The sequence below is a fragment of the Manacus vitellinus genome, unplaced genomic scaffold (assembly GCF_001715985.3).
Source record: "Manacus vitellinus isolate BGI_N305 unplaced genomic scaffold, ASM171598v3 scaffold_81_pilon, whole genome shotgun sequence".
NCBI lineage: Eukaryota > Metazoa > Chordata > Aves > Passeriformes > Pipridae > Manacus > Manacus vitellinus.
In genome coordinates, this window is record NW_021940822.1 from 552,642 (window position 1) to 580,601 (window position 27,960).

At 43.5% G+C, this 27,960-nt stretch overlaps 2 protein-coding genes across 2 annotated transcripts in view; one reads left to right on the forward strand and one right to left on the reverse strand.

Annotated features, from left to right (window-relative positions):
* Positions 1-5,695, forward strand: part of SRSF7 (serine and arginine rich splicing factor 7) — a 6,612-nt gene extending 917 nt beyond the window's left edge. The window contains exons 2-9 of the mRNA XM_029964853.1: positions 7-187; positions 311-487; positions 1,438-1,512; positions 1,633-1,734; positions 2,086-2,139; positions 3,489-3,533; positions 4,223-4,258; positions 4,931-5,695. Of these exons, the coding sequence (XP_029820713.1) occupies positions 7-187; positions 311-487; positions 1,438-1,512; positions 1,633-1,734; positions 2,086-2,139; positions 3,489-3,533; positions 4,223-4,258; positions 4,931-4,955 (695 nt within the window). The 3' untranslated portion in view covers positions 4,956-5,695. The remainder of the gene's footprint in view (positions 1-6; positions 188-310; positions 488-1,437; positions 1,513-1,632; positions 1,735-2,085; positions 2,140-3,488; positions 3,534-4,222; positions 4,259-4,930) is intronic.
* A 2,571-nt stretch (positions 5,696-8,266) lies between these two features.
* Positions 8,267-27,746, reverse strand: DHX57 (DExH-box helicase 57). Its single transcript, XM_018085502.2, has 24 exons — positions 27,701-27,746; positions 26,269-26,504; positions 25,373-25,525; positions 24,929-25,093; positions 23,404-24,212; positions 21,801-21,994; positions 21,538-21,659; positions 21,088-21,283; positions 20,222-20,346; positions 18,993-19,126; positions 17,679-17,733; positions 16,707-16,909; positions 15,574-15,690; positions 15,120-15,216; positions 13,697-13,870; positions 12,940-13,140; positions 11,872-12,148; positions 11,215-11,310; positions 11,032-11,115; positions 10,767-10,904; positions 10,259-10,333; positions 9,713-9,847; positions 8,636-8,836; positions 8,267-8,535 (listed from the first exon to the last, which is right to left on the reverse strand). The coding sequence occupies exons 2-24, from the start codon at positions 26,493-26,495 to the stop codon at positions 8,392-8,394; spliced, it is 4,122 nt and encodes a 1,373-aa protein (XP_017940991.2). The 5' UTR covers positions 26,496-26,504; positions 27,701-27,746; the 3' UTR covers positions 8,267-8,391.
* Positions 27,747-27,960: the final 214 nt, after the last annotated feature.

Sequence of the window (27,960 nt, forward strand, 5' to 3'; positions counted from 1 at the left end):
CCGCAGAGACCAAGGTGTACGTGGGCAACCTGGGCACGGGCGCGGGCAAAGGCGAGCTGGAGAGAGCCTTCAGCTACTACGGCCCGCTGAGAACCGTGTGGATCGCCAGGAACCCGCCGGGGTTCGCCTTTGTGGAGTTCGAGGACCCACGGGACGCTGAAGATGCCGTGCGTGGACTTGATGGGAAGTACGTGTGCATTTCGGATGCTTGCCGGTTTTAAGAACAGAGAGAGGTTCTCTGCTTCTTCTGCTTTTGTAGTCGTGTGGTAAACTGTAGCATTTAACTGAGAGCCATCGCGGACTTTTGCAGGGTGATATGTGGCTCGAGGGTGAGAGTGGAAGTGTCCACGGGAATGCCGCGGCGCTCCCGTTACGACAGGCCCCCTGCCCGGCGCCCCTTTGACCCCAACGACAGATGCTACGAGTGTGGTGAGAAAGGCCACTATGCCTATGACTGTCACCGCTACAGCCGCCGCAGGAGGAGCAGGTACGTGCGGGGCCGGGGCGGCCGCGTTGCTTCGCCAGTTTCGCTTTTGTGTAGTTCTTGTTAGCAAAGAACAGAATGTTACACCAGTTTTAACTCTTTAATGTTGTAAGTCAACAGGTGTATATCACGGTTTTATTTTTTGCTAATACATACAAAATGTTAATATCTTAATAATCAACCTGGTCAAAACCTTTCAGGTTTCTTCGTTTGAGTCAGTCGCCTTGATTCAGAATGTCACGAGCCTTAAGATTTCATGCTGAGGCGCCTTGCAAATCCGACACTTAAGATCCTCCTAGACCTTGAGGTGATCAGCATAAGAGGCCAGATCCCCTCGAGCCATCTACACGTAGCTTCACCTTATTCTTTAAGGGCAGAAAATTTGAGACGGTGACCGCCGTAACAGTAAATTTGGCTTTCAATTGGGGCCCCCCTCCGGTTTAGAAAGAGGAACACCAGATTGACCACATTCCCACCTAGAAAAATCTTCTTGCGTCAATCAAGCCTCACCCTGGCTCATTGGGCTGTCAGTTTGATCGTCGTTAGATTGAAGAGAACACCTAGATGCAGCGATCGGCTATAGATACTTCTAGATCGTCTAGATCTGCTAGACCTTGGGCCAAAGAGGGTCGACCTGCAAACTTGCAAGGTTTATTTTAAATACGCATTACAGTGTTTTCTATTCTAATGTAATTCTGCAAATGTAATTCAGCTTTTAACATTTTTCTAGGTAGTAAAAATGCTCAAGACGAGTAGGCCCAGAGAGTTTTTCCAAATGACAGATGCTAGTGGTGTGTTTTTGTTGTTTTGTTTTGTTTTGTTTGTGTTTTGGTTTTTTTTTTATTGCTCTCTTTTTTTAGTTGTCTGAAATAAGTTTTGACTTCAGCAGGGCCTCACATGCACTGGTTGCTGCAGCTGTTTGCTGATACCTGTTTTCTCTAACCTAAACCCAGGTCCCGGTCTAGATCCCGCTCGAGGTCCCGAGGAAGGAGATATTCTCGGTCACGCAGTCGGAGCCGTGGTAGGAGGTAGGGGTCTAGCTGTTGTGTTTTCGTTCTTTTTCTTACTCCTCCCTCTGCCCCTTCTTTCCCTTCTCTTTTGGAAAGTACCTTGCAGTGATTTGGTTGGTTTTTCACTTTGTTTTGTAGATCAAGGTCAGCTTCCTACCGCAGGTCCAGGTCAATCTCTCCTCGTAGATACAGATCGTTTTCACCTCGCAGATCCCGATCTGGCTCTCTAAGAAGGTCAAGGTATGCGGTTTTTGTTAAAACCCACAACATTGTCTAAGGGAGCATAAGTTGAAGTTGGAACATTAAGTATTTATATAAGACATATTTAATATAAGCATTAAGTTTATATTTTGCAATCTGTGTCTTTTTAGGAACCTTTATGGTGTAACATCTCTCAGAACTAGTCTGAATGCTTTCTTTATGTTAAAAGTCTAAGCATATGATATAGCTTTGTACCATAGCTTTGTAATAGAAGTTATTTCTGCAAAGCCAACAGTCCGGCAGAATATTGTGTGACTTTTGCAATAACCGATCTCTATCCCAGCTATATGAATCCTGCAGTATTAGAGCTTCCACTGCTTTTTTTCCTAGATCTCGGTCCAGGTCACGCTCACGGTCCCGGTCTGTTGTGTGGCCTCGGAGCAGGTGAGATACTTGTTTTAGTTCAAACTCGTAATAGTTCTGCTGTGTCGTTTGATTGTGGTTGTGTTTCGTTGCTTGTTTTTCTTCCTGGGGGAATTTGGCTGGCAGGAGTTAGAAGGCTGTGTAGCGTAGCAACGCTTAATTTGTGCCTTTTCACAGACTGAAGTAGCGATCAGATTTCTTTTAATAAACATGAGTTTGTTTTGGTTTGTGGCTGCTATATATAATCTGTGTATACATGGCCATAAGAAAGCACATGTGTGATTTGAGGTCTGTGGAGAGAATTTTTGAACACTAGTTAATGCTTACGTATGTAGTAAAATGATGATGGTGGTGTGTTCTGCCTTACTGTTACTGACCAACAGAAGTCATACTTGTGTTACAAAGTACCAGTTCTGGGTGACTGTGAGTAAAATTGTGATCCAGTGAAAAAGCTACTGGTTATAATGGTAGGAATTGGGAAGGATGGTGACTCGGCACAGTGACTACGAAGGTTTCAAAGCTGTGGCACGTAATGTTTCATTTAACTTACACCAAGAGTGTCCATACAGTATTTCTGTAAGTTAATAGACCAGGTAAAGGTGAATCTTATTTACCCTTTAAAAACAGTTCTTAGCAGAAATAGAATAAAAATTGGCCAAGTCTATTGAACTGGGTGTTTTGATGTTGAGTAATAGCACGTGCCTGAATTCTGACAGTCTAGGAAGGCAAATATTTTCTAAGTAATAGCAAATATTTGAGTTGATAAGTAACATGATAAACGTGGGAGGAAAGTGTCACTGTTTGAGTAGATTTTAATTCACAAGATGAACTGGGAATAGTTTACACATCAGTAGCCAGGTACTGAAGAGAAAACTGAAATGTCGTTTTCATTGGCAAAACTGATGTAAAATCTGTATTATAATAATTGGAATAAAATAGGCACTGGAACTTGACCTGAAGAATGCATCAGTTCTTCAGCACATTTTTACTTGTGGCTGATTCCACACTCTTAATGTGCTGTTATATTTTCTAAGATGAAACTTGAAATTATTATTCCCTTTATAGAAGGGATACTTGCAGGTAGGAAGAAAGTCTTGTCAGTCTGGTCTTCTGTTTTGTGAAAGTGGTAGCTGAAGCTTTGCTGAGGAGCCTCATGTGCTTGCACTCCTGTCTTCTGATGAATGGGGTCTCTGCAATAAGAGCTAAAGGATTCTCCTGAAAAGTCACAAGGAAAGCCTGGAGCACCAGAGCCTTCTTTCTCTCTGGTTTTTGATGCTATGTAATAAGAATTCGCTGTTGCTGTAGCTAACTTTCATTGTATATGCATGCTACTGGCTGCTTTGCTGAGCTTTATTTTTCTCCTGTTGTAGGTCTGAGTCTCATGGTAGATCTAAATCTGGCTTACCTGCTAAAAGGTGAGCGTTTAAATACAAGTAGCACTCAGTTGGTTTTTGTTTTGGTTGGTGGTTTTTTGTGGTTGTTTTTTGTTTTGTTTTATGGGTTTTTTTCCCTCATTATTCAAAATCTGTTTGGAGCAATATTTCAGTTGCATGTGGAAGAGGGTTTTTTGTTGTGCTGTGGTATTTTTGTTGTTGTTCTTTTAATAGCCGATTTCAAAAACATTTTCATGCATTACTTTAATGTATTTTTTTTAATAGCTGATTTTTGTGGGACAATAGGCAATTCAAAAGAATTGTGCATAGAGGTTTTTGTTTCACTCAGCATTGTGACAAAAAAGGTATTTGTGACAGGATTTGGGGCATCTCTGTTCCTACCTTTGTTCTCAACTGACTATAGTTCTCCCTCTTCCTAACTCCTCAGTTCAGTGCTCCTGCTTTGCAGGGTTACCATCATGACTTGGTAGTTGGTTCAAAGTTGTTTTGCTCTTTTCCAAGGGCTCCAGCTTTTAGCATTTTTCTTTCTCACCTGCAGCTTCTTGCTTAAAGTAATCAGGTACACTTGCTACTGGCAGTCTTAACCATGATGTCTTTTAATGCATTTAAACAACACCAAATTGTTCTGGGTTTAAATGGTCAGAAGTGGTTACTGAGACTATCCAAGTGTACAAGTGTTGATTGTTTGGTTTGTTTGTTTTTTTTAACAGTCGCTCAAAGTCCAGATCTCCATCTCCAAAGAGAAGGTAGGAATATCTTTAAAACTAGACTGTGCCATATGGTTAAATAGCACTAAAGTTGGAGTGGTTCCTGTGGACTTTAACTTGGGCAAGGATAAAAGCTTAGTTTTTTTACTAGTCTAAATGTGTGAACTATGAAAAGATGAATTGTTTATGGGCACTTCCTGCTGCCAGTAGTCAGGTTGTCATGATAATAGTTCTAAGGGAATCTACTTCAATGAAATGTTAAAGGGCAACAAAGTGTGGGCAAATGAGAATCAAGTATCCCTAAGTTCTTGAGGAATTTAGAATCTGGGGAAGAAGTGAGTAATGCAAGGTGTGGAGCAAACCATGAAATATGTTGTAGGATTAAATTCCTGCTGGTGACTCCTGCTGGCTCGGCTGCACAGCTGCCAAGTTGTGCTATCCACCATGAAGTAAGAAGTTTTTCTGTGTAACCAGAGAAGTATGTGCTGCAGCTGAGATTTCTGAGCAGTCTTCATGTCTCACCTGCAGCTGATCTTTTAAGCTTAAAGCAGTTTTTTTATACAAAAATGTAAAATATAACACTTCCCTTGTTATTTGTGAACTGTATATGAAAATGGGGCTGGGACAGAGCAACGGAAGCCTGAGGTAGCATAGAAGGTTTCTGTTGGTTTTGCTATAGGAGTGGTTTTTAATCTTTTCTTTCTCTTTCAGTCACTCACCATCAGGAAGCCCTTGAAGGAATGAAAGTCCTGAAAGAACAAATTCGAATTTCAGAAGTTTAAGAAAAAATTTATTTTGTTTACATTGTAAGGGATTTTGTGATGTAAGGGCTTAGTCCTAGAAGGCTGTTTCTGTTGACTAGCGATTGGCATGAATACTATATCTTTTAAAAGTCTTACTAGCAGACTAATACAAAACTCTTGTTATGTTCATGTTCTGTGATCTGGAAATGTTGGGCTCTTTTTTTGTTAATTGTTGCATAAAAATAAAGACTGTGCATTTCTAACTAAGAAATAGACTGTGGTAACCCTGCTGCTTCTGTTAATATGTGGCATGGGGAAGCAGGTTGTGTGCCCGTGAGGTGAAGGGTAGAAGGCAGGAAGTGGCAGTCCCTTGTGTGAGTGGGCTGTAGTGCAGTGGCTGTGCTGCAGGTGTGTGCCTTCATCCCTGCCTGGCACCAGTTAGAGTGGAAAGTTACCAGTGCCAGCTGTCATTGCTGCTGGTTGCTCTGGATCCCCGTGGTATTCCTTGCACCTCGTCAGAGCTCGGTGAAGCGGAAAACCTGTTGTGGGGGTGTTCATGTGCTCAGTAATTTGACTTACAAAAATGTCTACGAAGGACATTAATGGATTGGAAGAAACAAGGAATGTGTGAATGCTGGTTGGTCTGTCCTGATGATTAAAGGACCGGTCACCTTCTCACCTGAAGGTATTTGAAGTAGTTCTGGAATGTAAACTGTCGAAGTAAATATTTTTAGAAATCTTTTTCTCTGTCCTGGTCATCCAAATTGTACTGCTTCTTTGTGATACTTAACACAGTGGCAGTTCTGATGCAGAAGATATAATACCTTTAGATACTATTTTTAGGAAATTTAAGGTTTTTCTTATAGTTGACATGTCATAAGCAGAACCTGCAGGTCACATTTCAGTAGCAGTATATTTGGGGAACCGAAAACTTGCGTTACACTTGTCTGACCTGATCTGCCTGGTTACATGTTTGGCAGTGAAGTGTATCCAAGGTTCTTGATGCTGTCCTGATCAGGGGTTGCTTTGGGAAGCCAGACTGTAGGTGCCTGTATAGGGATGCTCCCCATCTGGCCAGGGATAGGTTACTGAGAGATTTAATAGAAGTCTGGTAAACAAGTGCAAGATATTTTCCAATTTGATTTATCTTTGCAGCTGATAATGGCTATTAATGGAGTAGTGAGGATAGAGTGCCAGATAATTTTGACTTAAAAGTCTTTATTTTACTGTGTTCTGCCCTATTGCTGTGTCTTACCAGTGTGGGAGGAACAGTCAAGTCTTCTGGGGCTTCTGTTTGGGCAGCAGTGGGTGGATACCCTGCTGTGCAGTGGAGCACTGCAGCTGTGCATGGACACCCCCCAGGGCTTAGGATGAACTTTAATCATTGTTGCTTTATAAGATGTCCAGGAATTAAAAGAAGGATAATGAGCCCCTATGCGTATGACTTTATAAGTACTCTTCCTCTCTGTTTTACCCCTCCTCTCCCCCATGTTTGTACATTTCAGTGCACTGGGGCTTAGGGGAGGGTGACTTCCCTGCCTGATGATGCTGCATTACTGCTTTGCTGACCCATGCTCCATTATAGCTGCAGCAGAGGGAGCTGGAAGTAACAGCATTAAACGAGGGTGCCCTCAAAGCCCCTGTTAAACACAGCTGGGGGACAGCATTTATTGGGGTCCCTGCCCTGCTGCAGTGTGCAGCATCAATGGTGAAATTGCCCCATGCAACGGTGCTTTAAAAGGAGGTAGTGCCTTTTTTTCTATTTTTCCTCTCTGGACTGTTGAAGCAAAGCTGACTCCACACCAAGCCTGTAGACTAAAACTCCTCTAATAATCCCCTCCTCTAATGGGAGGGGACACAGCTGGGACAGCTGACCCCAACTGCCCAAGGGGATGTTCCAGACTCTATGGAACATTCACCATATACATTTGGGGGAAGGAGATGGCCAGAGTGACAGTGCTTGTCTTCCCAAGTCACTGTTGGGCATGATCACACTGTGCTCCAGGAGCTGGTGGAACACCTGCCTGCCCATAGGAGGCAGTGAATGAATTCCTTGTTTTGCTTGTGTGTGCAGCCTTTGCTTTACCTATTAAACTGTCTCTCAGCCCCTGAATCTTCTCACATCACTCCCCTTTCCCACTGCCAGGTCATGGAGATGGGATGTAGAGGAGGGAGTGGCCCTCTGGTGCTTAGCTGGCTAAGGGCTAAACTGCAGCAGCAGTTCAGCTGCAGAGGCCCTTCTGCTGCACAGGGATGTTGGTCTTGGCACTCCTGTCATCTTCCTCATGTGAGGGTGTGTTGGTGTGAAACTGCTTCTACAAACATTCGAGTCTGTTTTTTCAAAACATCCACCTGTTCCCCAAGCAATGTGCCTCCCTCAGCTCATTCCTCAGCCTGAGGGTTACTGCTGGGTAGGGCTGGTGGTAGAGACTGCTCACTCTGGTTTTACCATTAGAGGTGACAGCCAAGTCCTTAAGGCACTTAAGGCACTTGCTACTATTTGCAGTTGCTATACACTGAGCAGCTTGGCTGCAGCAATGCTAAGGGGAAGAAATAACAGTGCATTATTACTGCAGGATTTTGCCACACTAGCAGTCCATTCCCCAGAGTGTGAGTTTGGATAAAAGTTTCCAAAAGTGGGACTTTTTTCCAGCTGTGTAGGGTGGCAGAAGGACCACCACATACCAGAGCAGGTTAAGAAATTAGCAGTGTCATCCATCCAAGAATTCATTTTTAATGCACTACAGCGGTCCCCTCTCAGCTGTTTTATTTCTTCCCAGTGCAGCAGGGGCTGGAACAGCCTTTCAGGGAAAATGTCCACACGCTCCTGCAGTTTTACTTTGTCACCAGAACAGCCTGCACTGATCCAACACTGCACTCCAACTGATCCACTGCAGTCTCTCATCAGAGGACACCGTCTGAACTTCAGAACCTCTTGACACGAATCAAAAGGTGCTCATTTGTATGATGGCTTTGGGTTGAGCCATGAGCAAATGAACCCTGGTCAGCCCAAACTGACTGCCTCAGTAAAGTCATGGTCAAAATGTAGGAGTGAGTTTAAACCAATTTGGGAGTAGCTTATTATGTCACACGCTGCCTCCAGACATTAAAAACCAGCTGGATAGCAGGTATTTTTGTGACCAGAAAACACTACTGCCAGGGTATAGTCCCAGGAGGAAACATTTTCTTACTTGGAGGTTTCTACTCCTCCTGGGAGATTTGCTGTTTTCCCATTTCCCAGAGTGTACTGTAAGCCACCTTACTTCCAACAAGCCAGCAAACAAAAAAAGAACTGAAAAAACTGTCAGCAGTACAGTTGCCATCCTGTTTTTCCAGAGATTAATGCCATGTTTTGGACCAATAAATATATCAAGACATGGATGTTACTTGGCCTGTAACAGTCTTTAGAGAAAGCTGTTCTGATTGATGTCACTGAGTGGTCACAAGCTTTACAATCATCCCGATGATCCGAGATCCACGGGGGCACATGCACAAATCCATGCTGGGATTCTTGATTTTATCCTGCAGCAGCTGGTCTAGTTCACAGCGCAGCTCTTTCACCAGCTCAGCCACCTGATACAGTAAAACACAGAGGGGAAGTGTAAGGCTCAGGACATTCCAAACACCAGCACAGCTCTGCAGCGCCCCCAGGATTATCCTTTCTTTTCCTTACCTGGTGAGAGGCAGCCACAAAGCGTATCCACCCGTCATCGAGGGAAATGACGAACTCCCCCTTCTGCAGCTGCATGTGCACCTGCCCGCCCCCGAGCAGCACCAGCGGGTACACCGACACCATGCTGCAGTCCCGGATGAACACGCGGCTCGTCTTGATCTTCTCGTGGTACACCAGGTACGGGCTCTCAAAGTGCCTGGTCTGGAACACACACACCACAGCCTCATTAAAGGGATGCATCTCTTCCTGCCTGCTCCGGTCCTGCCTCTCCTACAGCTGCAAAGAGCAACAAATGTGCCTAAAATGCACCTGCATGACTAACAGACTCTCTCTGACCCGTAAGAGCTGCCAATAACCTCACCAGTTACCCCATGCTCCTTGCAGCGAGCACATGAGAAATCAGCTAATTCACCAGTGTTGCCTCAAGGCCCCAAGTTCTCCCATGCCAAGGACATGCTCATGTGTGCATCTGTTACGCTCTTTCACAGCAAAAGTGAAAAACAGTTCAAAGACTTTATAACCCAATAATGACTGAAAACTCACTTTTTTCAAGACAAGTAACTTATATCCTGGAAAAGCAATGAATCATCAAACATGGAGACGGACTTCATGAGACAAATATTACCACGTCACGGCAAAGACAGAGAGCTTTTATCTAAGAATTAGCTATTAAGCTGGAAATTAAATTAACTTCAGAACTTGAGGACTCAGAAACCAGAGTATGTCCCTGAATTATTGAACAGTAGATAATCACTACTAGGGAGAAGCCAGGGCAGCATTGCAGCTGAAACTTTTTTGCATTCAGCTCTGCAGATGTACCTTTAGAAAAGCTGAACAGGGATCTGCTGCATCCCAAGTTCCACTCCAGAGGCTGGAGTTTAATTGTGTGCCCAAGAAGACACTCTTAACTCAGGAACACACCATTATTTGCAATCCTAACACAGGACTGTTCAGTTATTAAGATCTTTTATTTTAAACATCAATAGGGATCCTCACTGCAATCTTAAATACTCAAGCAAAGATGATTTCTTTTATTAAAGAAAAAGAGTATGCTTTGCAGAAAAAAAGAATCCTGACCTGATAATTCACAGATGAAGGATGAATGTGAACATAACCATCGTTTTTGGTAACAAACTTCAGCTCTTCTGCTTTTGGTTGCATTTTGACTGCTCCTGTACTGGTCTTCTGGTATTTACCCTCTGGCTTTTTCACCTGTATGGTAAGAAAAAAAGTTATAAAAATCTGCTGCACCAGAAAGCCTTTTAACCTTATGTTTTAAATTTTTCAAAAACAGAAATTCTGTAGTAGTAACATACCAAGTCACTACACTCCAGGTGCTGTCTAATCCTGACTGTTTGTTTGTGACCTCAGCCTTCTAAAAAGCTGTAATTTAACACAGCTTCTTAACATTTGCTGCTGGCTTCTGTGAGACACTACAATCAGCCTGTAGGAACACTGAGGTTTCAAACAACACAAACTGGGGCTCTGCTGCCTGTCTCTAACACTACAAGCAGCAAGCTTTGGCAACCTAAGCCAGGCTCAAAACTACCACAATGAGTCTAGACTGAAAGCAGGTCATGTGGATATGAGAGCAGAAAGAAAAATGAAAAAGCATTCTCTTACCTGGACAACGTTGGGATACAGAGCAGCACACAACATAGCTGAGATCAGCTTGAAGTTCTCTGCATTTGAATTTGCCTGTGAAAACAATGCATGCATTAGGTATTCTACAGTTCAATGTATAAAGATAAAACCCTGCTCCAGGAATGACTGAATTCCTGAAACTGGTTGACTTTTACAGCTGCACTGCTGTGCTCTGTAGAGGAGGACAAGTCACTGCTCCTGAGGTCTCAGGCTAGAACTGGGCTGTGTTCCCCCCACTATCAATGGAGCAAACTGGCCACCACTAACCTGATGCAGTTAGTGCTGAACTGAACTGCTCTCTGGCTACAAAGCAGCTTGCAGCCAAGAGAAAGCAAACACAGGTTGTCCCAATGCACAGTGATATTCTACAGCTACCAAACCCATATTACCCTGATCATCATGTACCCTCAGGACATCCCTGGCCCCAGAGGTAGCACTTTCTGAAGACGGTACACATGAAAAACTGCACTGAAGTGCTGTGAATTACCTCTTCTCCTGTGGCATCCAACACACCATCACCTCCTTGAGACCACTTCTTCTCAATGTCCCTGGCTCTTAATCCCTCCTTCACAAACCCAATGTCAGAAAGCAGCTCTGCAAACTGCCGCTTCAGACTGGCAATTTCCTACAAACAGACAAAGAGCTGACATGTGGTGGCTGCCACACCAAGCAGGAAGAGTCTGCCCTTCTGTCACTAGAACTCTGCCAGTGTATCAGCCAGTCCCTGTGAAAGGCCACAAACACTGCCTTACCTGAAGAACTCTTCCTGACAAAAAGTTCTCCCTGCAGTAGTTGTAGCTTGCTTGAGAGCCCTCTTTGATACTTAAACGCCATCCCTAATTGAGAGGATGAGAGGAAACCTTTAATAAAATATTTCCGCTTGAATTTCAAACATATCACAAACCCCCAGGAGAGGCTACAGAATTTTATCTCACCTTATAGGCCTGGAGAAGAGCCAGGTAGTCGCTGTTTCCTACTGCAAACTCCAACTTCTTTTTGTTTGCTTCTTCCCTTTTATCCCATGGTGACACCTAGACAGGCAGTAACAAATTGTATGTGTTCTTCCCCTCATCACTTAGACAAGCCACTCTAGAGCTACATGGCACATTATCTTTGGTATTTTCACAGCAGCTCATGGGTCAGAATGCAAATTTTCTCCATGCAAAACAGGAAATATGAGGCATTCAAAAAGCCAAAGTGACAGTGAGCACACAAACTGAGATCCAAACTGCTCTGCGTTCACAGCTCAGACATGTCAGCTCCATCCTTATCATCACTGTTTCCTAACTTACATTACCACCAATTTTCAATTTTTACACCAAATTTCGACAAAATGTCTGCACTTGTTAGTTAAAAAAATGAAAACTAATATTCACTCTGTTTCTACTGTACACTTACAACATAAATACCATTCTTGTTGCTGCTGCATGGTTTTGAACTTCTGCTGGGCCATTTTAACAAGCACTGTATTAACACAGACAATATAGGCTAAAAAGAAGAACTAAAATACTCACTGCAGTGTAGTATGCTGCAAGTTACAACAGCGTTTTGCTGCTGCACAAAACCACAGCACTTTGGTTAAGAATACTTACAAAAGGGGACTTAAAGGCCAGGCTGGCAGCGATCGTTAGTGCGGGATCCAGGCAGCGGAAGATGGTGCCAAACAGCATCAGCTTCCCAATCCTGACATCAACAGGCAGCGAAGCTAAGTGATATCCCAGAGGGGTGAGCTTTTCATCTGGAGTTAACGCCCCCAAGTCTTGTAGTCGCACCTTTGATGCTTGCAGAGACTCGGTTCTAGGGGGCTCGATTAGTCGTGATAGGACAGAGTGAAGACTCTGTGCAGAAAACATCTCCAGGATCTTAATTCTTAAGGAGGGGGGGGAAATTGAAAAGAAAAAAAACAAAGAAAGAAAAAAAGCAGCTTAGTTCCATACACAGGATAAAAAAGCAAGCTTTTGTAAAAACCAAACCAAACCAAACCAAAAGAAAACATGCTTTGAAGCACATGGTCCCTAGAAGAGGGCCTGTAAGACATATTTGAAGTCAGGAAGCAATGCGGAATATGAGTCTGTAAGAACAGATTTCTATGTAGCATACTAAGGTTTAAAATAAAGTTTTTACTGTTAAAATATAATTTGTGCTGTTTTGTTTCCTTTTAGTACTAAGGGGTGCACAGTGTGAGCGGGGATAGGGAGGCCTCTTCATTTAACATCTGCATGATGGTGGTGCTTGATGCAGGTTGTAGCTTTACTGGACTGTGCTGCACAGAAACACTGCAAGAGTTCACAGCAGAAAGGCACAAACATCTGTGGTAGGTCTAGGTTACAGGAATGCAGCTGTCTTCTCTGTGATGAGAGATCTAAGAGACGTTATTTTTTCCCAGGATGAGGTGAGAGATAGGGAACTTGGAGAACGGGGAGAATTGGTGGAGGGTGCAATTAGAGTGGGGCTCTGGATGCAGAGGCAGTGTGACAGTAGGATCAAAGCAACCACTCAACAGAGACTCAGATCTACAGAGCATGTTTCTGGGTTTTGTGATGTGAGAAAACACTGAGGAGTCAAAACACCTCGATAATGTCATTCTAAGTGCTCCCTGCAGTAAAGTAAGGACATTTTTCACACTGGCTTTTTCAAGAAATACAGGGACAACAGCTCACCTCAGACAGAGCTGCTCCAAAGGCACCCTTTGTATTTCTGGTAACTGTTGTTTTACAAGTTGATGGTTGTAGTGGTGGCTACTGAAAAGATGAAAGCAGACGCCTGAGGCTACACGGCCTGCTCGCCCTTTCCTCTGCAGGGCATTGGCCTTGGACACAAATGTATCTTCCAGACTTTCCATTCCTTTGCCTGGGTCATATCTGCAGGAGAGCAAGAAACACTTATATTCATAGAATGGTTTGGGTTGGAAGGGACCTTAAAGATTACCCAATTCCAACCCCACTTGCCCTGTGCAGGGACACTTTCTACTAGATCAGGTTGCTCAGAGCCCTGTCCAACCTGGCCTTGAACACTTCCAGAAATGGGGCAGCCACAACTTCTCTGGGAAACTTGTTCTTGTGCCTCACTACAGTGAAGAATTTCTTCCTAATATCCAATCTAAACCTGCCCTCTTTCAATTTGAAGTCATTACCCCTTGTCCTATCACAACCTGCCCTTGTAAAAAGTGAGTATTCATGAGTGCAGAGTGAACAGGCTGGAGATTAAGCAGGCAGATGCTGCCAGCTTCTCTATGGATACAATTCCCACCCCTGCACTTGGATCTGAGTTTAGGCTGGCTTTCTCCACTTTGTAGCAGCTTTCTGCAGACCAAGTTTCCTTCAAGTTTTTCCCAGCTCTTTGGAAAACTAAAGTATAGAGCTCAAGGCATATAACAGTTTCCCAGCTCACAAAACACTGAGGAATGGATTCCAGTACCTTTTCTCTTTCATTTTTCCAGAATCAATCACATAGACCACGTCATCAATGGTGACAGATGTTTCTGCAATGTTTGTAGAGATGATGATTTTGGTAACCCCCGCAGGAGGCCTGAGGAACACAGATTGCTGTTCTTCACTAGACAGTGAAGAGTGAAGCGGATAAACAACACACCTGGAAGGACAATATGACAACATGGTCAGTGCCTTTGTCTCTAGCCTTTTCCCTCTTGGGAACAATTTGCCTGCACACACTATTACCTCACTTAGACATTGCCCACAGCCATTCAAAGCAATATAAAACCACAAACATCTCTGCCATAGCAGCTTTAAGACACAGAATCATAGAATCAGTGAGGTTGGAAAAGACTCTTAAAATCATCCAATCATTAACGCTACACTGCCAAGTCCACCACTAAACCATGTCCCTCAGTGCCACACCTACATAGCTTTTAAATATATCTAGGGATGGGGAATCCCTGGGCTGTTTGTTCCAAGGCCTGACCACCCTTTCCATGAACAAATGTTCCAATCTAAACCTTCCCCAGCACAACTTAAAGCCATTTCCTCTGGTCCTGTCACTTGTTACCTGAGAGAAGAGACCAACCCCCACCTGGCTACAACCTCCTTTCAGGTAGTTGTAGAGAGTAATTAAAGTCTCCCCTGAGCCTCCCTTTCTCCAGGCTAAACACCCCCTCAGCTGCTCCTCATCAGAGTTATGCTCCAAACCCTTCACCAGTTCTGTTGCTGTTCTCTGGACACGCTCCAGGACCTCAATGTCTTTCTTGTAGTGAGGGGCCCAAAACTGAAGCCAGGATTTGAGGTGAGGCCTCACTAGTGCTGATCACTGCCCTGGTCCTGCTGGCCACGCTATTGATGACATGTTTTCTAAGGGAATGTGGAGTTTATTCTGAGACCTGTCACTTCTGTAGAGTTGAGCAAATATTCTGTCTCTTTTGAAGAGTCTAAAATCTGCCATTTTTAATGCCAGACTGGAAGAAGTCAGTCCAGCTAACCTGGCCATGGACATCTGTGTAGAAATTGTTTAGTCAAAGATATATAGTTACTTCTCCATGTAACAATCTGAGGCCAAATAAAACCACAACTGAATGTATCCCAGTAAACATTCTGTAACAGAACAAGGGCTGAGATGAAGTTTCAACAGCCCACTGGATCATGCAGAGCACAAAATGGAAAACACTCATCACTAGGGTCTCCAAGTACTTCAACAACTAACCTTCCTGAGCTGAGGATGAAAAACAAAAGAAGCAAGCCAATAAGATAGTAGAGAATTACCCTGACTGGACTCAACTCACACACATTTAATAACCTTTATTTATCCCTGGATAAAGGCAGGCTTTGTGCAGGAAACAACTCTTTATTTATGGGTAAAAACTGATAGTTTTGGAGCTTTTCTGCCTTACCTCTTGCTGTGCCTGTTATTAAAAAGAGCATTAGTCTGAAGCTGCTCATAAAGCATCTTGATTTCTGCCAGACCAGGCAAAAATATCAAAACAGCACCTATATATGTAGATTAAAAAAAAATAAATCACTAAACAGAAAGGACAGCATGATATTTTATTAATGTGCAAAAGGCCCAAGTCAAAACTCCAGCTCTCTTTTGCAACTATTGTACCAAAAAAAGCACACAGGCCGTAACAGTCCCTCACAAAAGACTTTCCAAAGCAGACAATTCTCTCACTTTCCCCATCCCATGTATAGCAGGACCTTTGTTACTCAACCAGAAATTTATTTTTTTTTCCAAAATAATCAGTAGCTACAGAAACCCTGCGTGCAAATCATTAGCTTTGGGCTGTCTGTAAGTGCACAGCTTCCAAGAATCTCCTTTTGTTTGTCTCCCAGGGACAATGAAATTACCTGGTGGGTATGAATGTCTGCCGGCAACTATCCATTCCAGCAAGGCTTCAATTAACTCCAGATTAACTTTGTCCAAGTCCATGAGAGACATTGTTTTCAAAACTGCCTTGTTAACCCCTGGGGGAAAAGAAATAAAACACCCAGTAAATCTATCTTTTGTGAAAAACAAGATGCACTGAACCAGTGTGGCTGCACAACCGGGCACAGCTCAGTTTAAACAGCACCTGGCTTAGACCAGACAGAGGTAGCTCCACAATGACTCAATGTGTCACGTTTTCCTTTCCATGCTTTCCTGTTTCAGCCCTTCATTTCTTTCCTCATGCTTACTGGGGCTCAGTAAGCCTAGACCAGGGGCACAGCCTAGACCAGGATTCATCTACCACCAGAATGACATACACACATACCAGGAGTAAGAGGAGCCAAAGCACTTCATATGTCTGCTTACAGATAAGATACCCCAGGACTACCTTCTCCAGCTCTCTCTTCTCCCTTCCAACGTTTCTTACACCAACTCACAACGACACCCAAATTCCCTTACTCTTCTGAGATGTAACTGTCTAGCAGGAATCTGAAGCTTTTAAGTAATGGCTCTCCCTCAGTACCACTGTGGAGCTCACCATAAGGGTGTGCAGGGATGAACTCTTCAGGACTAAGCATGAGGAGGATTTTGATGATGGCAGAGTACACAGTTCATGGAAATATCTGCCTCTCTGATTAAGTCATTCACAGGGTGACTGAATTTCTCAAAGAAGGCTTGCCATGATGAAGCGACCTCCTTGAAGTAGGCAGATACATGCTGTGCTCTAAGTAAAACTGCATCAGCAAGAACAGATACAGAGGAGAAAGTGGAATTAACAAGGCATCTGAAAAGGGATGGAAAGAGACAGCATCTGAAAACTGTCCATTTTCAGATGCTAAGAACTGGTTTCAGCCAAGATGCTTGCTCCAGTTTAAGAGAACAAAGAGTTCTCTTTTATTTTTTTAAAATGGCAGGAAGTTTCTCATCTAGAACTTCGCAAGTACAAAACTCTGAATTATATATAAGCATTCAACTTATAGTATTAAATGCTAACACACCATGTTGTCTAGCAAATGTTATTGTGCCAATTCATTAAATATAAGAAGGAGCTCACCTTTATATCGTGTAACGAGTTGCTTCAGAGTTAATTTTTGGTCTGGGTCTGAGTCTCTGACAACGCTGTCTGTGCCTTCCAGAAGGCCAGCACGTCTCAGGTCCTCCTCTACTTCTTCAAATGCCGTCCTTTTGTGTCTCCCATTCTGTTTGCTTTCTTGCTTTGCCTTCCGCCTGTAGGGACTACAGTCCTCTAAAACATACCTGGGCAGCAAGAGAACATTTGGTGGTGTGGAAAGAAGCCTAACAGTCTCCTTCTAATAATTAACTACAGAGATAGAGTATCAAAAATATTTATTTATAAGTCTGAAAGGAACTTTGTATAAGCAGGTTGCAAAACCATAGATAATATGAAGGTCTAATATGAAGGTCAAGGTGTCCTTTTATATGGGGATGTTAGTCTATTAAAAGCTGTGATGTGAAAGACTAGGACTGCAAACTTGATCGTGACAGCTAGGTGGGCTTAGTGTTGCTCAGAGCAACAGAACAGCTGATCAATTTATCTGGAATATCTGAACTGCTGTGACTCTCCAGCAACTATAAATGGTAAAAGGCATCTGCAACCTGAGTTGCAAGGTAGGGCTTACAAAAGGTAATTGCTTGGTACCCTACATTTTTCACCTTCAGTGCTTAAATCTACATGAAAATTTCTTTTGCTTGTCAATATCTAATCACCACTGAAACAAGCAGAGCACAAGCACCAACAAAGTATTCTTAGCAAAGCTCACCTTTTCTTGAGTACTAATGCTGTATCTAATGCAGAAAGGCTTGTTTTTGCATGAGATCCTAGACTCCACTGCAGTACAAAAGGTATGGCTTAAAGTCAGTACTTTAGCAGAACTCTAAGACTGCAGCTGATGGGCAAGATTTGAGAGGATTTGCTTTTTAAACATATGCACAGAACTACTCAGTCTCAAGGTCAATAGTGCAACCTCAAAGGCCAAATACATTCGAGAACGTACGAATTTCATACCTTGTCATTGCAATCACATCTTCCAGAAAAAACTGATCCACAGGAAATGTTCTACCTGAAAGGAAACATGAGAATAAATCTATCTACACGCCACACAGTATACAGAAAAGAGGAAAAAGACCAAAGATTATTATATCATTTTATACAGGTTATTATGACACACACTGGCTTCACAGCTCTCACCTACACTGCACCCTTCAACACAATTTCTGATCAGGACAAACAGTGGGTGTCCTCCAAGCATGGTTTGGAGTTCTTATGGACATCAGAAGCAGCGCGGCCAGCAGGACGAGGTGACTCTGTCCCTCTGCTCTGCCCTTGTGAGACCCCACCTGGAGTGCTGCACTCAGCTCTGGGGTTCCCATCACAGGAACAACATCGACCTGTTGGAATGGGTCCAGAGGAGGCCATGAATGGGACTAGAGGGATGCAACACCTCTTCTGTGAGGAAAGGCTGAGAAAATAGGGACTGTACATCCTGGAGAAAAGAAGTCTCCAGGGTGGCCTTTCAGTACCTAAAGGGAGCCCACAAGAGAGCTGGAGAGGGACTTTTGACAAGGTTATGTAGTGATAGAACAAGATATAATGGCTTTAAACTGTAAAAAAGTAGCTTTAGATTGGATATTAGGATGAAACTCTTTCTTGTGAGGTTGGTGAGACACAAGAGTTTGCCCAGAGTAGCCCTGAGTGTCCCATCCCTGGAGTTGTTCAAGGCCAGGTTGGATGGGGCTTGAAGCAACCTGGTCTAGTGAAAGGGTGTCCCTGCCCATGGCAGGAGGGTGAGACCTTCCAAGACCCTTCCATCCCAAACCACTCAAGGTTTCTGTGGTAACACGCACAACGCACTTACACAGACAGAAGGGTTGATACACTTATGGGGATACATCCATGAGGCTACAGGTTCCTGTCTTGGTCCATGTAATAACTTAGCAATTTAAAAGGCATATTTGGCTAAATGTGTACACATCCAGCTGGATCCTCTCACTGATCCTATTTTCACAAGGATACAGAAGAGTCTTCAGCTGTGGTGAAACTAGCCCAGGGAACCATGGTTCTTGTCTTTTGGGGAGGGAAATTCCTCTGGTATACAGACAACACAAAAATATCTCCATTTCCAAGTCCTTTCTCTCCTAAATATCATCAGTCTTTCCTCTTAAGCCTTTGGAATCATATTTCTTGTGTACATCCTCACCTTGCCACTTTGCAAACTAGCCCCTTGCACTTGAGCTGAGAAACACTTTGCAAGAAGAAACACTGAAAACAAATTTCTAAAACAATGAATGTGATAAGATAATAAAAATGAATGGTTTTCACCTGGTATGTTAATAATTGGACAGGAGTGAAAGTATTGAGAAAAAAGCTCTGCATTCAGGGTGGCACTCATGAGTATAATACGCAGGTCTGGCCTCTGAACCATTATATCCTTCAAAACCAGCAGCAAGAAGTCACTGCAGAAAACAAACAAAAATATATATAAATTTCTTCAGTGTTAACTTTCAGAGTCTCTATTTTTCTCCCCATTCTGTCCTCCTTCCTAGTGTTTTCAACAGCACAGCAATACCATCACAGAAGCATGAGCTTCTCAGAAGGGAAGGCAATCTCAGTCTGACTCTTTTTGGTTGTCCCTTACTAGAGTGTCAGGATTACTTAGCAAATTCATTTAAGCAACAAAAAGCCTTATAAATTTCTTACATTAATGACAGTGCAAGAACATAAGATAAGAACAGATGAGTCCTTTTTGCTCCTCTTCTTCACTGGAGGAGTTTTTCAAACTTACCCACTCTTCCCTACTCACTGTATTCTTCCCTATATATTTATAGCTTTTGTGGCATTCCTGGAAGACTGGCTTAGAGTGATTTTAGATGACAAGGAAAGAATTCTTGAGAGACACAAGCTTTTTTATGAGGCTACAATATCATCTGAGCTGTAGAGTAACGAGTCACAGACAAAGCCTTCTGGAAACCCACTGCACTGCAATGTTTCTCAAGGAAAATGTCAAAGAAAAGGATCCTTGCCACTTAATTTACAGAGATACTGACAGACGTTATCTTTTGCCTGTCACCAGCAGGTAAGCAGGGTAAAACCGCAGGAGCATAGAGCAGGATAGGATGAGACTATGTAGAACCAGTAAAATCCACAGACTGGAAGAAAACATGAGCACTTGTTGCTTGCAGGTGCTCTGCTGAAGCCTACATCAGGAGAAAAAATTCCCCCAAGGGCATGTGAAGAATTATGGTATTTGATAAAAGCTGAAACAAGGGAAGTATAAGAAAAAGACAGCTCTGGTTAAAAAGTCACTTAACCCTCCAGGCCCATCCAAAATGTCTTTTCAACACCACTGCAATGTAACAGCAGATAGCAATTTGAGAGACATATGCTTTCTTGCAAGCTGTGCAACATAATTTCCTACTGCCCAAGCACAGGAACCTAAAACCAGACTCCTTCCACCATCCCACATTACTGCCACAGGATCAGTTACTTGCACCTCAGTCACCTTTATCCTTCCTTTCTTTGTTTTGCTTACAGGATAAGAGATTATTTACCTTTCTTCTGTTCTTTCGTGAACTTCATCAACAATAACATGTGTGACTCCCTGCAAAGTCAGATCTCCTTCCAGCCTTCTCAACAGCACACCAGTAGTGCAGTACAAGAGTCTGGTAGCTGAGGACTTGAAGGGTAAGACAAAGCATTCAGTTGACTCTGGGCAAATCAACACAGTGCAAAAAGAATGTATGTTGCTGTAAAGCATTTGGTTTCAGCTGAGCACCAGGTTTGACAGAAAGGGAACAAGCAATCCCTGCTGGAGATGGGCTGATGGATTTTAAGTTCTTGACTGAAACAGAGAACACCTGCTTCTTACCAAGAGGCATTGCTAACTATCAAAAAATCCGAACCGTTTTTCCTGTGGATATTGTTTTCTGATAAACAATCAGATCTCTGGTCCTAGAAAGATGCAGTGAATCTCTTTTTTAGCATACTTCTTGGAAAAAGAATCAGCTGCAATGCAGACAAAACTTCTTCCAAGACAAAAGTTTGAATTCAACCACCCCTTCTGGCTGACTGTAGCTGTACCCTTGGGAGACAAATGGAAATGACAACAGGCAAAAAAGAAGCCAGTAGCCTTCCTAAGGACAGCAGTATTACTCACAGTCTCAAACTCCATCACCTCTCTCAACAGAAAGCAAAACCACAAGACATAGGACTGCACTCTCATTCTGCAAAGTGAACTGTGCAACTTGAGATGAAATAAAATATAGAATATGGTTCATAATATAGTGTAAAATATAGATGATACAAACTTGCTTATCTCAGTACATGGCAGGTATAGGGCAGAGATTCTGGACACTAGAGAAGCACTAAGCACATTTTAATAGAACTAAATGAAAACCAACAAGCAAAGCATACATACCTTTACACTTTCTAGACGGATCTGATATCCAACAGTGAGTCCAATCCTTTCTGTTCTTTCTTTGGCTACACGTTCAGCCACAGAAATGGCAGAGATCCTGCGAGGCTGAGTGCAGATGATGTTTGCAACTCTGCTTGGAGATCCTTGCAACGAAGCATCCAGAATAAACTGAGGAATCTGAGTGGTTTTGCCACATCTGCACAACAAAATCAGGGATTAAAAACCTCACAAATCCATCACCTTTATCCATGTAAATTAAGGTGACTGCATTCCACTTGATATTTGCTTTGCTTTACTAGTGTGATCTGTCACAATGAAGTTCACCTAGGACTGCTGTCACTGGTCACAGATGGACCACCACCCTAACTGTTCCAGGACATGGATATGTATTTCACGTTCTTCTGTCTGTGTTTTGATACATAAAGTCTGTATGTGCAATCACACTCTTACCCTGTCATGCCACTCACAACAAGAACTTGGTGGCTCTTCAGCAAATCCAGAATGTTTTCTCTCTCTTGCCATGCAGGGAGCTTCTGTCTTTCATACAGCATGGACTGGAAGTGCCTAGAAGACTGATGCACAAAAACAGACAGCACAGCAGTAAGAACACCACTGGAGCGGAACAGAACCATTTGAAACAGCAGCTTATGCCTTAAATATTCATTTTTCTAAAGTAAGCAAGAAAAAAAGGCATTATGTTCTGCACATTATACCTTTCTCTGCCGAAACTGTGCGCAGAGTTTAACATTTTCGTTATACAGAGACTTCGCCTGCACATCGTACTTTTTGGAAAGCTTTTTCTTGAGGTTCACGTAACTCTCATTCTCCACAACAACTTGTTCAGGCTCTTCTTCCTCCTCCTCCTCCTCCGCCACTGCCTCTTCTTGAGGCTCTGACGCTGTTGAGGCTTGAGACAGAGAGTGTACAGTTAAGTATTCTTATTACTAAGGAACGGGACCTCGTCAGCAAGGCAGAGAAGATGTTCCATCAGCATTCTCAACAAAGAACTATGGTAGACTGGACCTGAGGGCCTGTAGGACTGTTTTTGACAAGCATTTAGTTCAACACTACCAGCAAACCTCCCCTCACCTCATCAAACCACAACTTCTCCAGCCCCATCCCACTTGTCACTACCTCTGCATCAGCTGTGCTGTCAACACCATGGCCTGGATGGCCACCCAGCGAACCAGAATGGGAACTTGGTTTGCCTTCCTGAACGTTTTTCATGTGTCTCAGCTCACCTCTTCAATCCAACCCACAACCACTTCTGTGGAGCACAAGACTTTGATGGCAGCACCAGCGTAACAGTTACTGCCAAGTACTTCTAAACCAAAGCTGAAACTGAACCAGGTACTTTGGTGCCCAGTGCCTATGAACTGAAGTGGGATTTGCTCAGACTATCAGCCAGCCCTTAAAATTTTAAGGCTACATTTATCTATGCAAGTTATTTTATAGCATAACAAAGATTTTATAACTAACAAAATTATTTGGAATCTCTGATTTCAATTTCTGGAACATAGCTGTCATTCTGCAGAGCTGTTAAAGAAATGGAATAATTTGTTTTACTGTAACAAAAACATAAGCTTTCACTACTTAAGTGCTCTAAAATGTGATGCAGTTGTTCTAGAAAACTCTGTTAAAGAAAGCTTGGCTTAGATAAAACAGTTTTGGAATTGAGAGCTTGAAAGTCACCTGTGCCACAGAGTTGCTGTCACCCTGCTATAAGTGACAGCCTCAGCTCTCCTCCTGTGAAGTCAACATAGTTGCTCTTGCATACATAAAAAGGGTCGATGCCTTGTGCGACATTCTAGAACCACTTTTAACATTCACTTAGCCTTAAATCCACCTTTATAAAGTTAATTTCGAGGAGGCAATTTTAAGTAACTTAAAAAAAAAAAGTTTCTGAATTGATGAGTAGCAGATGCACCACAGTTTTGCAAACAACCTTCCCCCTTCCCTTTCAAGTCTCTGGCCCATTTTGGTGAGCTCACACCATATCTCTCCATGCCATTTCATGGATTGTGTGGGAATGGGCATCATGCACTCTGCCAAACCAAACTCATTAGCTCTGTGCTCCTTTAACTCAGTTCTGGCCAGTACAACCCCTTTGGTGCAGCTTGATTATGGAAGGGACTTCCTGAGGCACAGACAGATCATGGATCTGGCTCACCACATGACATTAATCTCCGGAAATAGATTTGGAACAGATGGATGAATTGGGGGCTCTGCCCTGTCTCTCTCTGTTGGTTTTTTTTTTCCTTTTAAATCTTTCTGACTGTTCTTAGCCCAGAAACCACAGAAGGAGATTTGGTGTACCTTCAGGCAGTTGATTTGAACCAGGTGTACTCTCTGTTTGTAGCTTTACAGGAGGTGTTGCCAGCAGGGACACAAGAGGAGCACTGTACTTGTGCTGAGTATTGCCAAGTAACTCACTTATTTCATGTTCATCTTCTAAGCAAGTCACTAAGGTATATACCACTGGTTCATGAGACTCTGCAGCTACCAAGGCCTTTCCAAAGAGGAATTCAGCAATGTGTAAACGACAAGCAAGAGGCAGATTCTCATCAGTGGAATAAAATGCCACAAGAGGTGCTTGAAGTGGATATTTGTTTTCTTCAGGAAATCTTACTTCAAGTTCATATATGGGACCATCACTATGTCTGAGATGAGCATCATCTACAGAGTTCTTGGATGGTTTTAGTGGATGGTTTGGAGGGAATTCATGTGCAAATCTGCATTTTGAACCAAACCTGCAGCCTCCCTGGAGATAAAATTTACATATTTCCTTTGAACTCGGTTTTGCTGTGTCCCTACTACAACCACTCTTCTGTTTAGATTTGCTGAGTCTGTTTGCTAGGTACTCCAATTCCAAACTAAAAGTCCAAACGTGATTTTTAATTCTTTCTACAAATTTTTCTCCACAGATTGACCGGAGGGCAAAAGCTTCTTCTTGTCTCTGCTCGAAACATTCTTCTTGACTGGCTTCAGCAGCTGCTGCAGAAACCTGCATCTTCTCTCCATATCTTTCGGTAAAGCACTGCAACAGCAAATACTCCAACGATGCCCCAATATTACCATTGCAGGATCTCAGCACTGTCCTACAACGCTCACAGTCAAAACCATACCTGCACCAAAACAGAGACAACATGGCAACGAGTGAGAAACTCTCTTGAAGCAAAATAACTACACATCTGCTTGATCAGGCTGAAAGTGAGGAAGCATGTACGGCATGAGATACTATCGCTACCATTAGGGGAAAAAACACACCAAAATATTTATGCTCTTTTAAATGACAGTGGCAGGCAGCAATTTGGTGTCTGTAAATGCCAGTCTGTGGTTTGTAAGATGACAAATTAGTTTATGTGGCAACTATCTCACACCTCAGAATGTAGCACATAATAGTCACAGGATTAGGTTTTCCCATTGAACTATATAAATTAAACCCTTCAGAAAAAGCTGCCACACATAAAATACTCTCAAACAAAGCAAAAATAAATAGTCATGTCTGAGCAAAACGGATGAAGAACACTTACAAGGTTTCCCCCTACCTGGGAGAAACATACATATAAAAGCAATGCTCCCTGAGCTTTCCTAATGTCTGTTCCATTGGCTTGGAGAAAGAATTTAAAACATCACTGAAAAAGGCTGGAATGATTATTTTCATAAAATCATTATGTTAAATTCACCTAGCTGAGGATTAGATTCTCAGGAGATACAAACTCACCAGTTCTGCACATAGACCTCCCCAGTGTCAAGAGGAAGCCCAAGACCCGAGGGTTTACAGTATTGAGACTAGTGATTTAACTCTTTGGGATACAAATTACTCACTAAAAAGCATCACCTGGAGAGTTTGTGCACAGCAAATGAAGACACTTCATTTTCTACAACTCTGTGCTCAGCTGGCTCAGCAGACAACCTTGGTATTACTTCAGAAAGTTCCTGTTCTGTTGACCAGCACTGTTCATCATCGAGGTAATCAGGTTCATCATCATCTTCACCAGCTACACTGATAAAAAGAGTTATCAAATTAAAATGAAACAAAATTATACTGTTGAGTAGATACAAAATTCTGCCTCTGCAGTTTTAAATTCTTCATTTAAATGGAAGATTTGGCTACCCCTTTCCCAGAGTTAATATTGTAGAAAAACAAAGCAGACTCAAAACTGTAGGATTTGAGATAAAATTAAAAGTTAAGGTTAAAAATACTCTTTTCATTTCTAACAGTATGCCTGCTAAAGCATGTTCATCTACAAGAGCTGGAAATAGTGCTTCAATTTAAACTAACTCTGATTCAGGAGCCAGCTCCTGCCCTTGAAGCTCTTGAAGAAGTTCTTTCACTCTTCTCTGATTCTCTGATGTCATGTGTATGGTCTGCAGAGGCATTCTTGCTTCAGGTCTCTGTTTCATTTGCCCTCCTCTTCTGGCAGGGGCATTTGATCTAAAAATTAAAATAGGACAAAACCATGAGTTATTTTCCTGGCTCAAATGATTCTGACTGAATTGGGATGTGTTAGGGCCCAACCCTGTAATTCAAAACAAGAAAACCAAAATAAGACAAGTCCATCACCTAAGGATTATTCAGCCAGGTTGAATCACCTCTTACATGACCAGGATTTGTGTGTCTGTATCTGCACACACACACACACACACATATTGTAACCTATGTCAAATTCAAAGTGATTTACTAAATACTTTGCTAGGTAAAGCTGTTCTCAGACTACAATACAACATATTTCTGACATGTTTCTAAGACAGATTGGTCAGAACACATACAGGATACTAAACTAATTCCAAACTGCTTATTTTCTATGGCCCAGCTTCTGCTCTGTATACATGACAATGAATATCCTGTGTTTATTAGTGTTTTCTGACCAAAAGTGTTCTGAAATTACGACCTAAGAAGAAAATCAGAGGTTCTAATCTTTAAAAAGTAAAACAGTTTCCTAGCTATCAAATTTATAAGGTGTTAATCAAAAAAAGACATGTAAAAAGTGCTTCATACTGAAACAACTTCATCACACTTTCACTCTTCTCTATATTCAAGGATGTCCAAAAACCACCTCCAAATGTCTATGTGTCCCACCATCCAAAAAAGTATCCCAAATGTCCCAAAGTATCCCAAACAATCCTGAAGTATCCCAGACGTCTCTATGCCAATCCCCCCCAAATTAAAAGAAATACCTGGATTCCAGCCTTGGTTCCTCGAAGAGACAAAAATCATCTCCATCATCCCAAATTTTGGCTGAACATTTCCTGTTTCCACCAAGCTGAGGCTTGTTTGAACGGCCACTGCTGCCTCCTCCTCTTCCACCGCCTCCTCTTCCACTGCCTCCTCTCCCTCCTCCTCCTCCTCTCCCTCTTCCTCCTCCTCTGTTGGGCTTTCCTCTTTTCCTCACTGCTGAACTCATGTTCTCTTGCTGAAGAAGGGGAAAAAACAGCTCTTAGTTATGAGGATGATTTAGCACATTGCATATGTCCAAGCACATATTATTTGTTTGTCTGTGCGACAAGAGAAGACACCCTCTCATTAACCCACAGTTAATGATCCATATGTGGGTGTGTCTGTATGCACCTGGAGCAAGGAACACTATTCTAGAACATTGTTCAGTAAGTTCTGTGGCTTTAGAAAACAAAAGTAATATTCCTTACAGCTATTCAGCCAAAGCCTGCAGGTTTGACAAAACTGTCTGGCCTCAGACCCTCTGGATTAGCCTACCAGCAGTGCTGCCTAGCCTGGGGGCTCCAGTTCTGCCACTCTGATGGAGTTTTCATGGACACTGAAGCCCACAGGAAAAACCTTAAGGGGAATTTTCGGGGAAGAAAGCAGCCTCTGAGCTGTCAGTTTTCAACTCAGGAGTTTGCAGGGTTGAGAGTAAAAGGGGGAAGGGGAGCATTAGCTGAAATACAATGTTTTTTTCATGTTAACTCATATCAAACTCCTGACCCATCTCCTCCTGCAGAGAGCTGCTCAGACTGCTGAGCGCTCTGTGAAGCCTGGTCAGGGAGCGATCAGGGACTTATCTCGGAAAACAGAACCCCTCCTCTTCTCAAAGCAGCATCTTCCCAGCGCTCACACAAGCCCATTAGCACCGAGCAGCTGTCAGGGACAGAATGGCCCAACATTATGCTCCAACTGCACATTCCTGCTAATGGAAAGCTATTGCAGGGCAGGTGAGGAGCCGCGGGCAGCCCGTCAGGAGCTTATCACCTGGATCTCTGCACTGGCACCTCCAGAGTCAGGACAAGAACGGCCACGCACAGGTAACAGCCCAAAGCTTGGGCTTAGAGAGCAGCAAACTCCCTTTTTGTGGCCGCTCTCCTCACTGGAGCTCCGCCGGGGCCGGACAGGAGCCCACAGACAAGCCGACCCCGCTGGGAGCAGCCCGCAGTCAGTGAGGGAGGCGAAGAGGGCGAGCAGGGCAGGCGCCCCCGGGGCCGCCGTCACACGGATCTGCCTCCCTCTCCCCGAGACCCATCCCCTGCCCACTCACCCACGCACCCGCCCCCCCTCAGCCTCTCTCGCCGCCGCTCGCGCACCCTTCCTCTCGGCCCCGCTCCCGCGCGCCGCTCTCCTCCGGAGGGCGCCACCGCCCCTTCCCCGCCCCGCTCTCACCTCCCCGCCCGGCACCGGCACCCGCAGGGAGCCCTGACCCGGATCCGCCGCGCTTCCCTTCCGGGCCGCGCCCGCCCCGCTCCTCCCCGTGGGCAGGGCCGAGGGCTCCCCAGGAAAGAACGAGCACTCCAGCGCGACACTGGGACTTTAGGCTGCTGTGCGTTTTGTTGCCTTAAGAGAGCGCGGAGGAAAAAAAAACTCCAGGCCAATTTAGTGTGTAAGATAAAATAAAGAGAGTAGGTCCTTTGATCTCAGGCCTG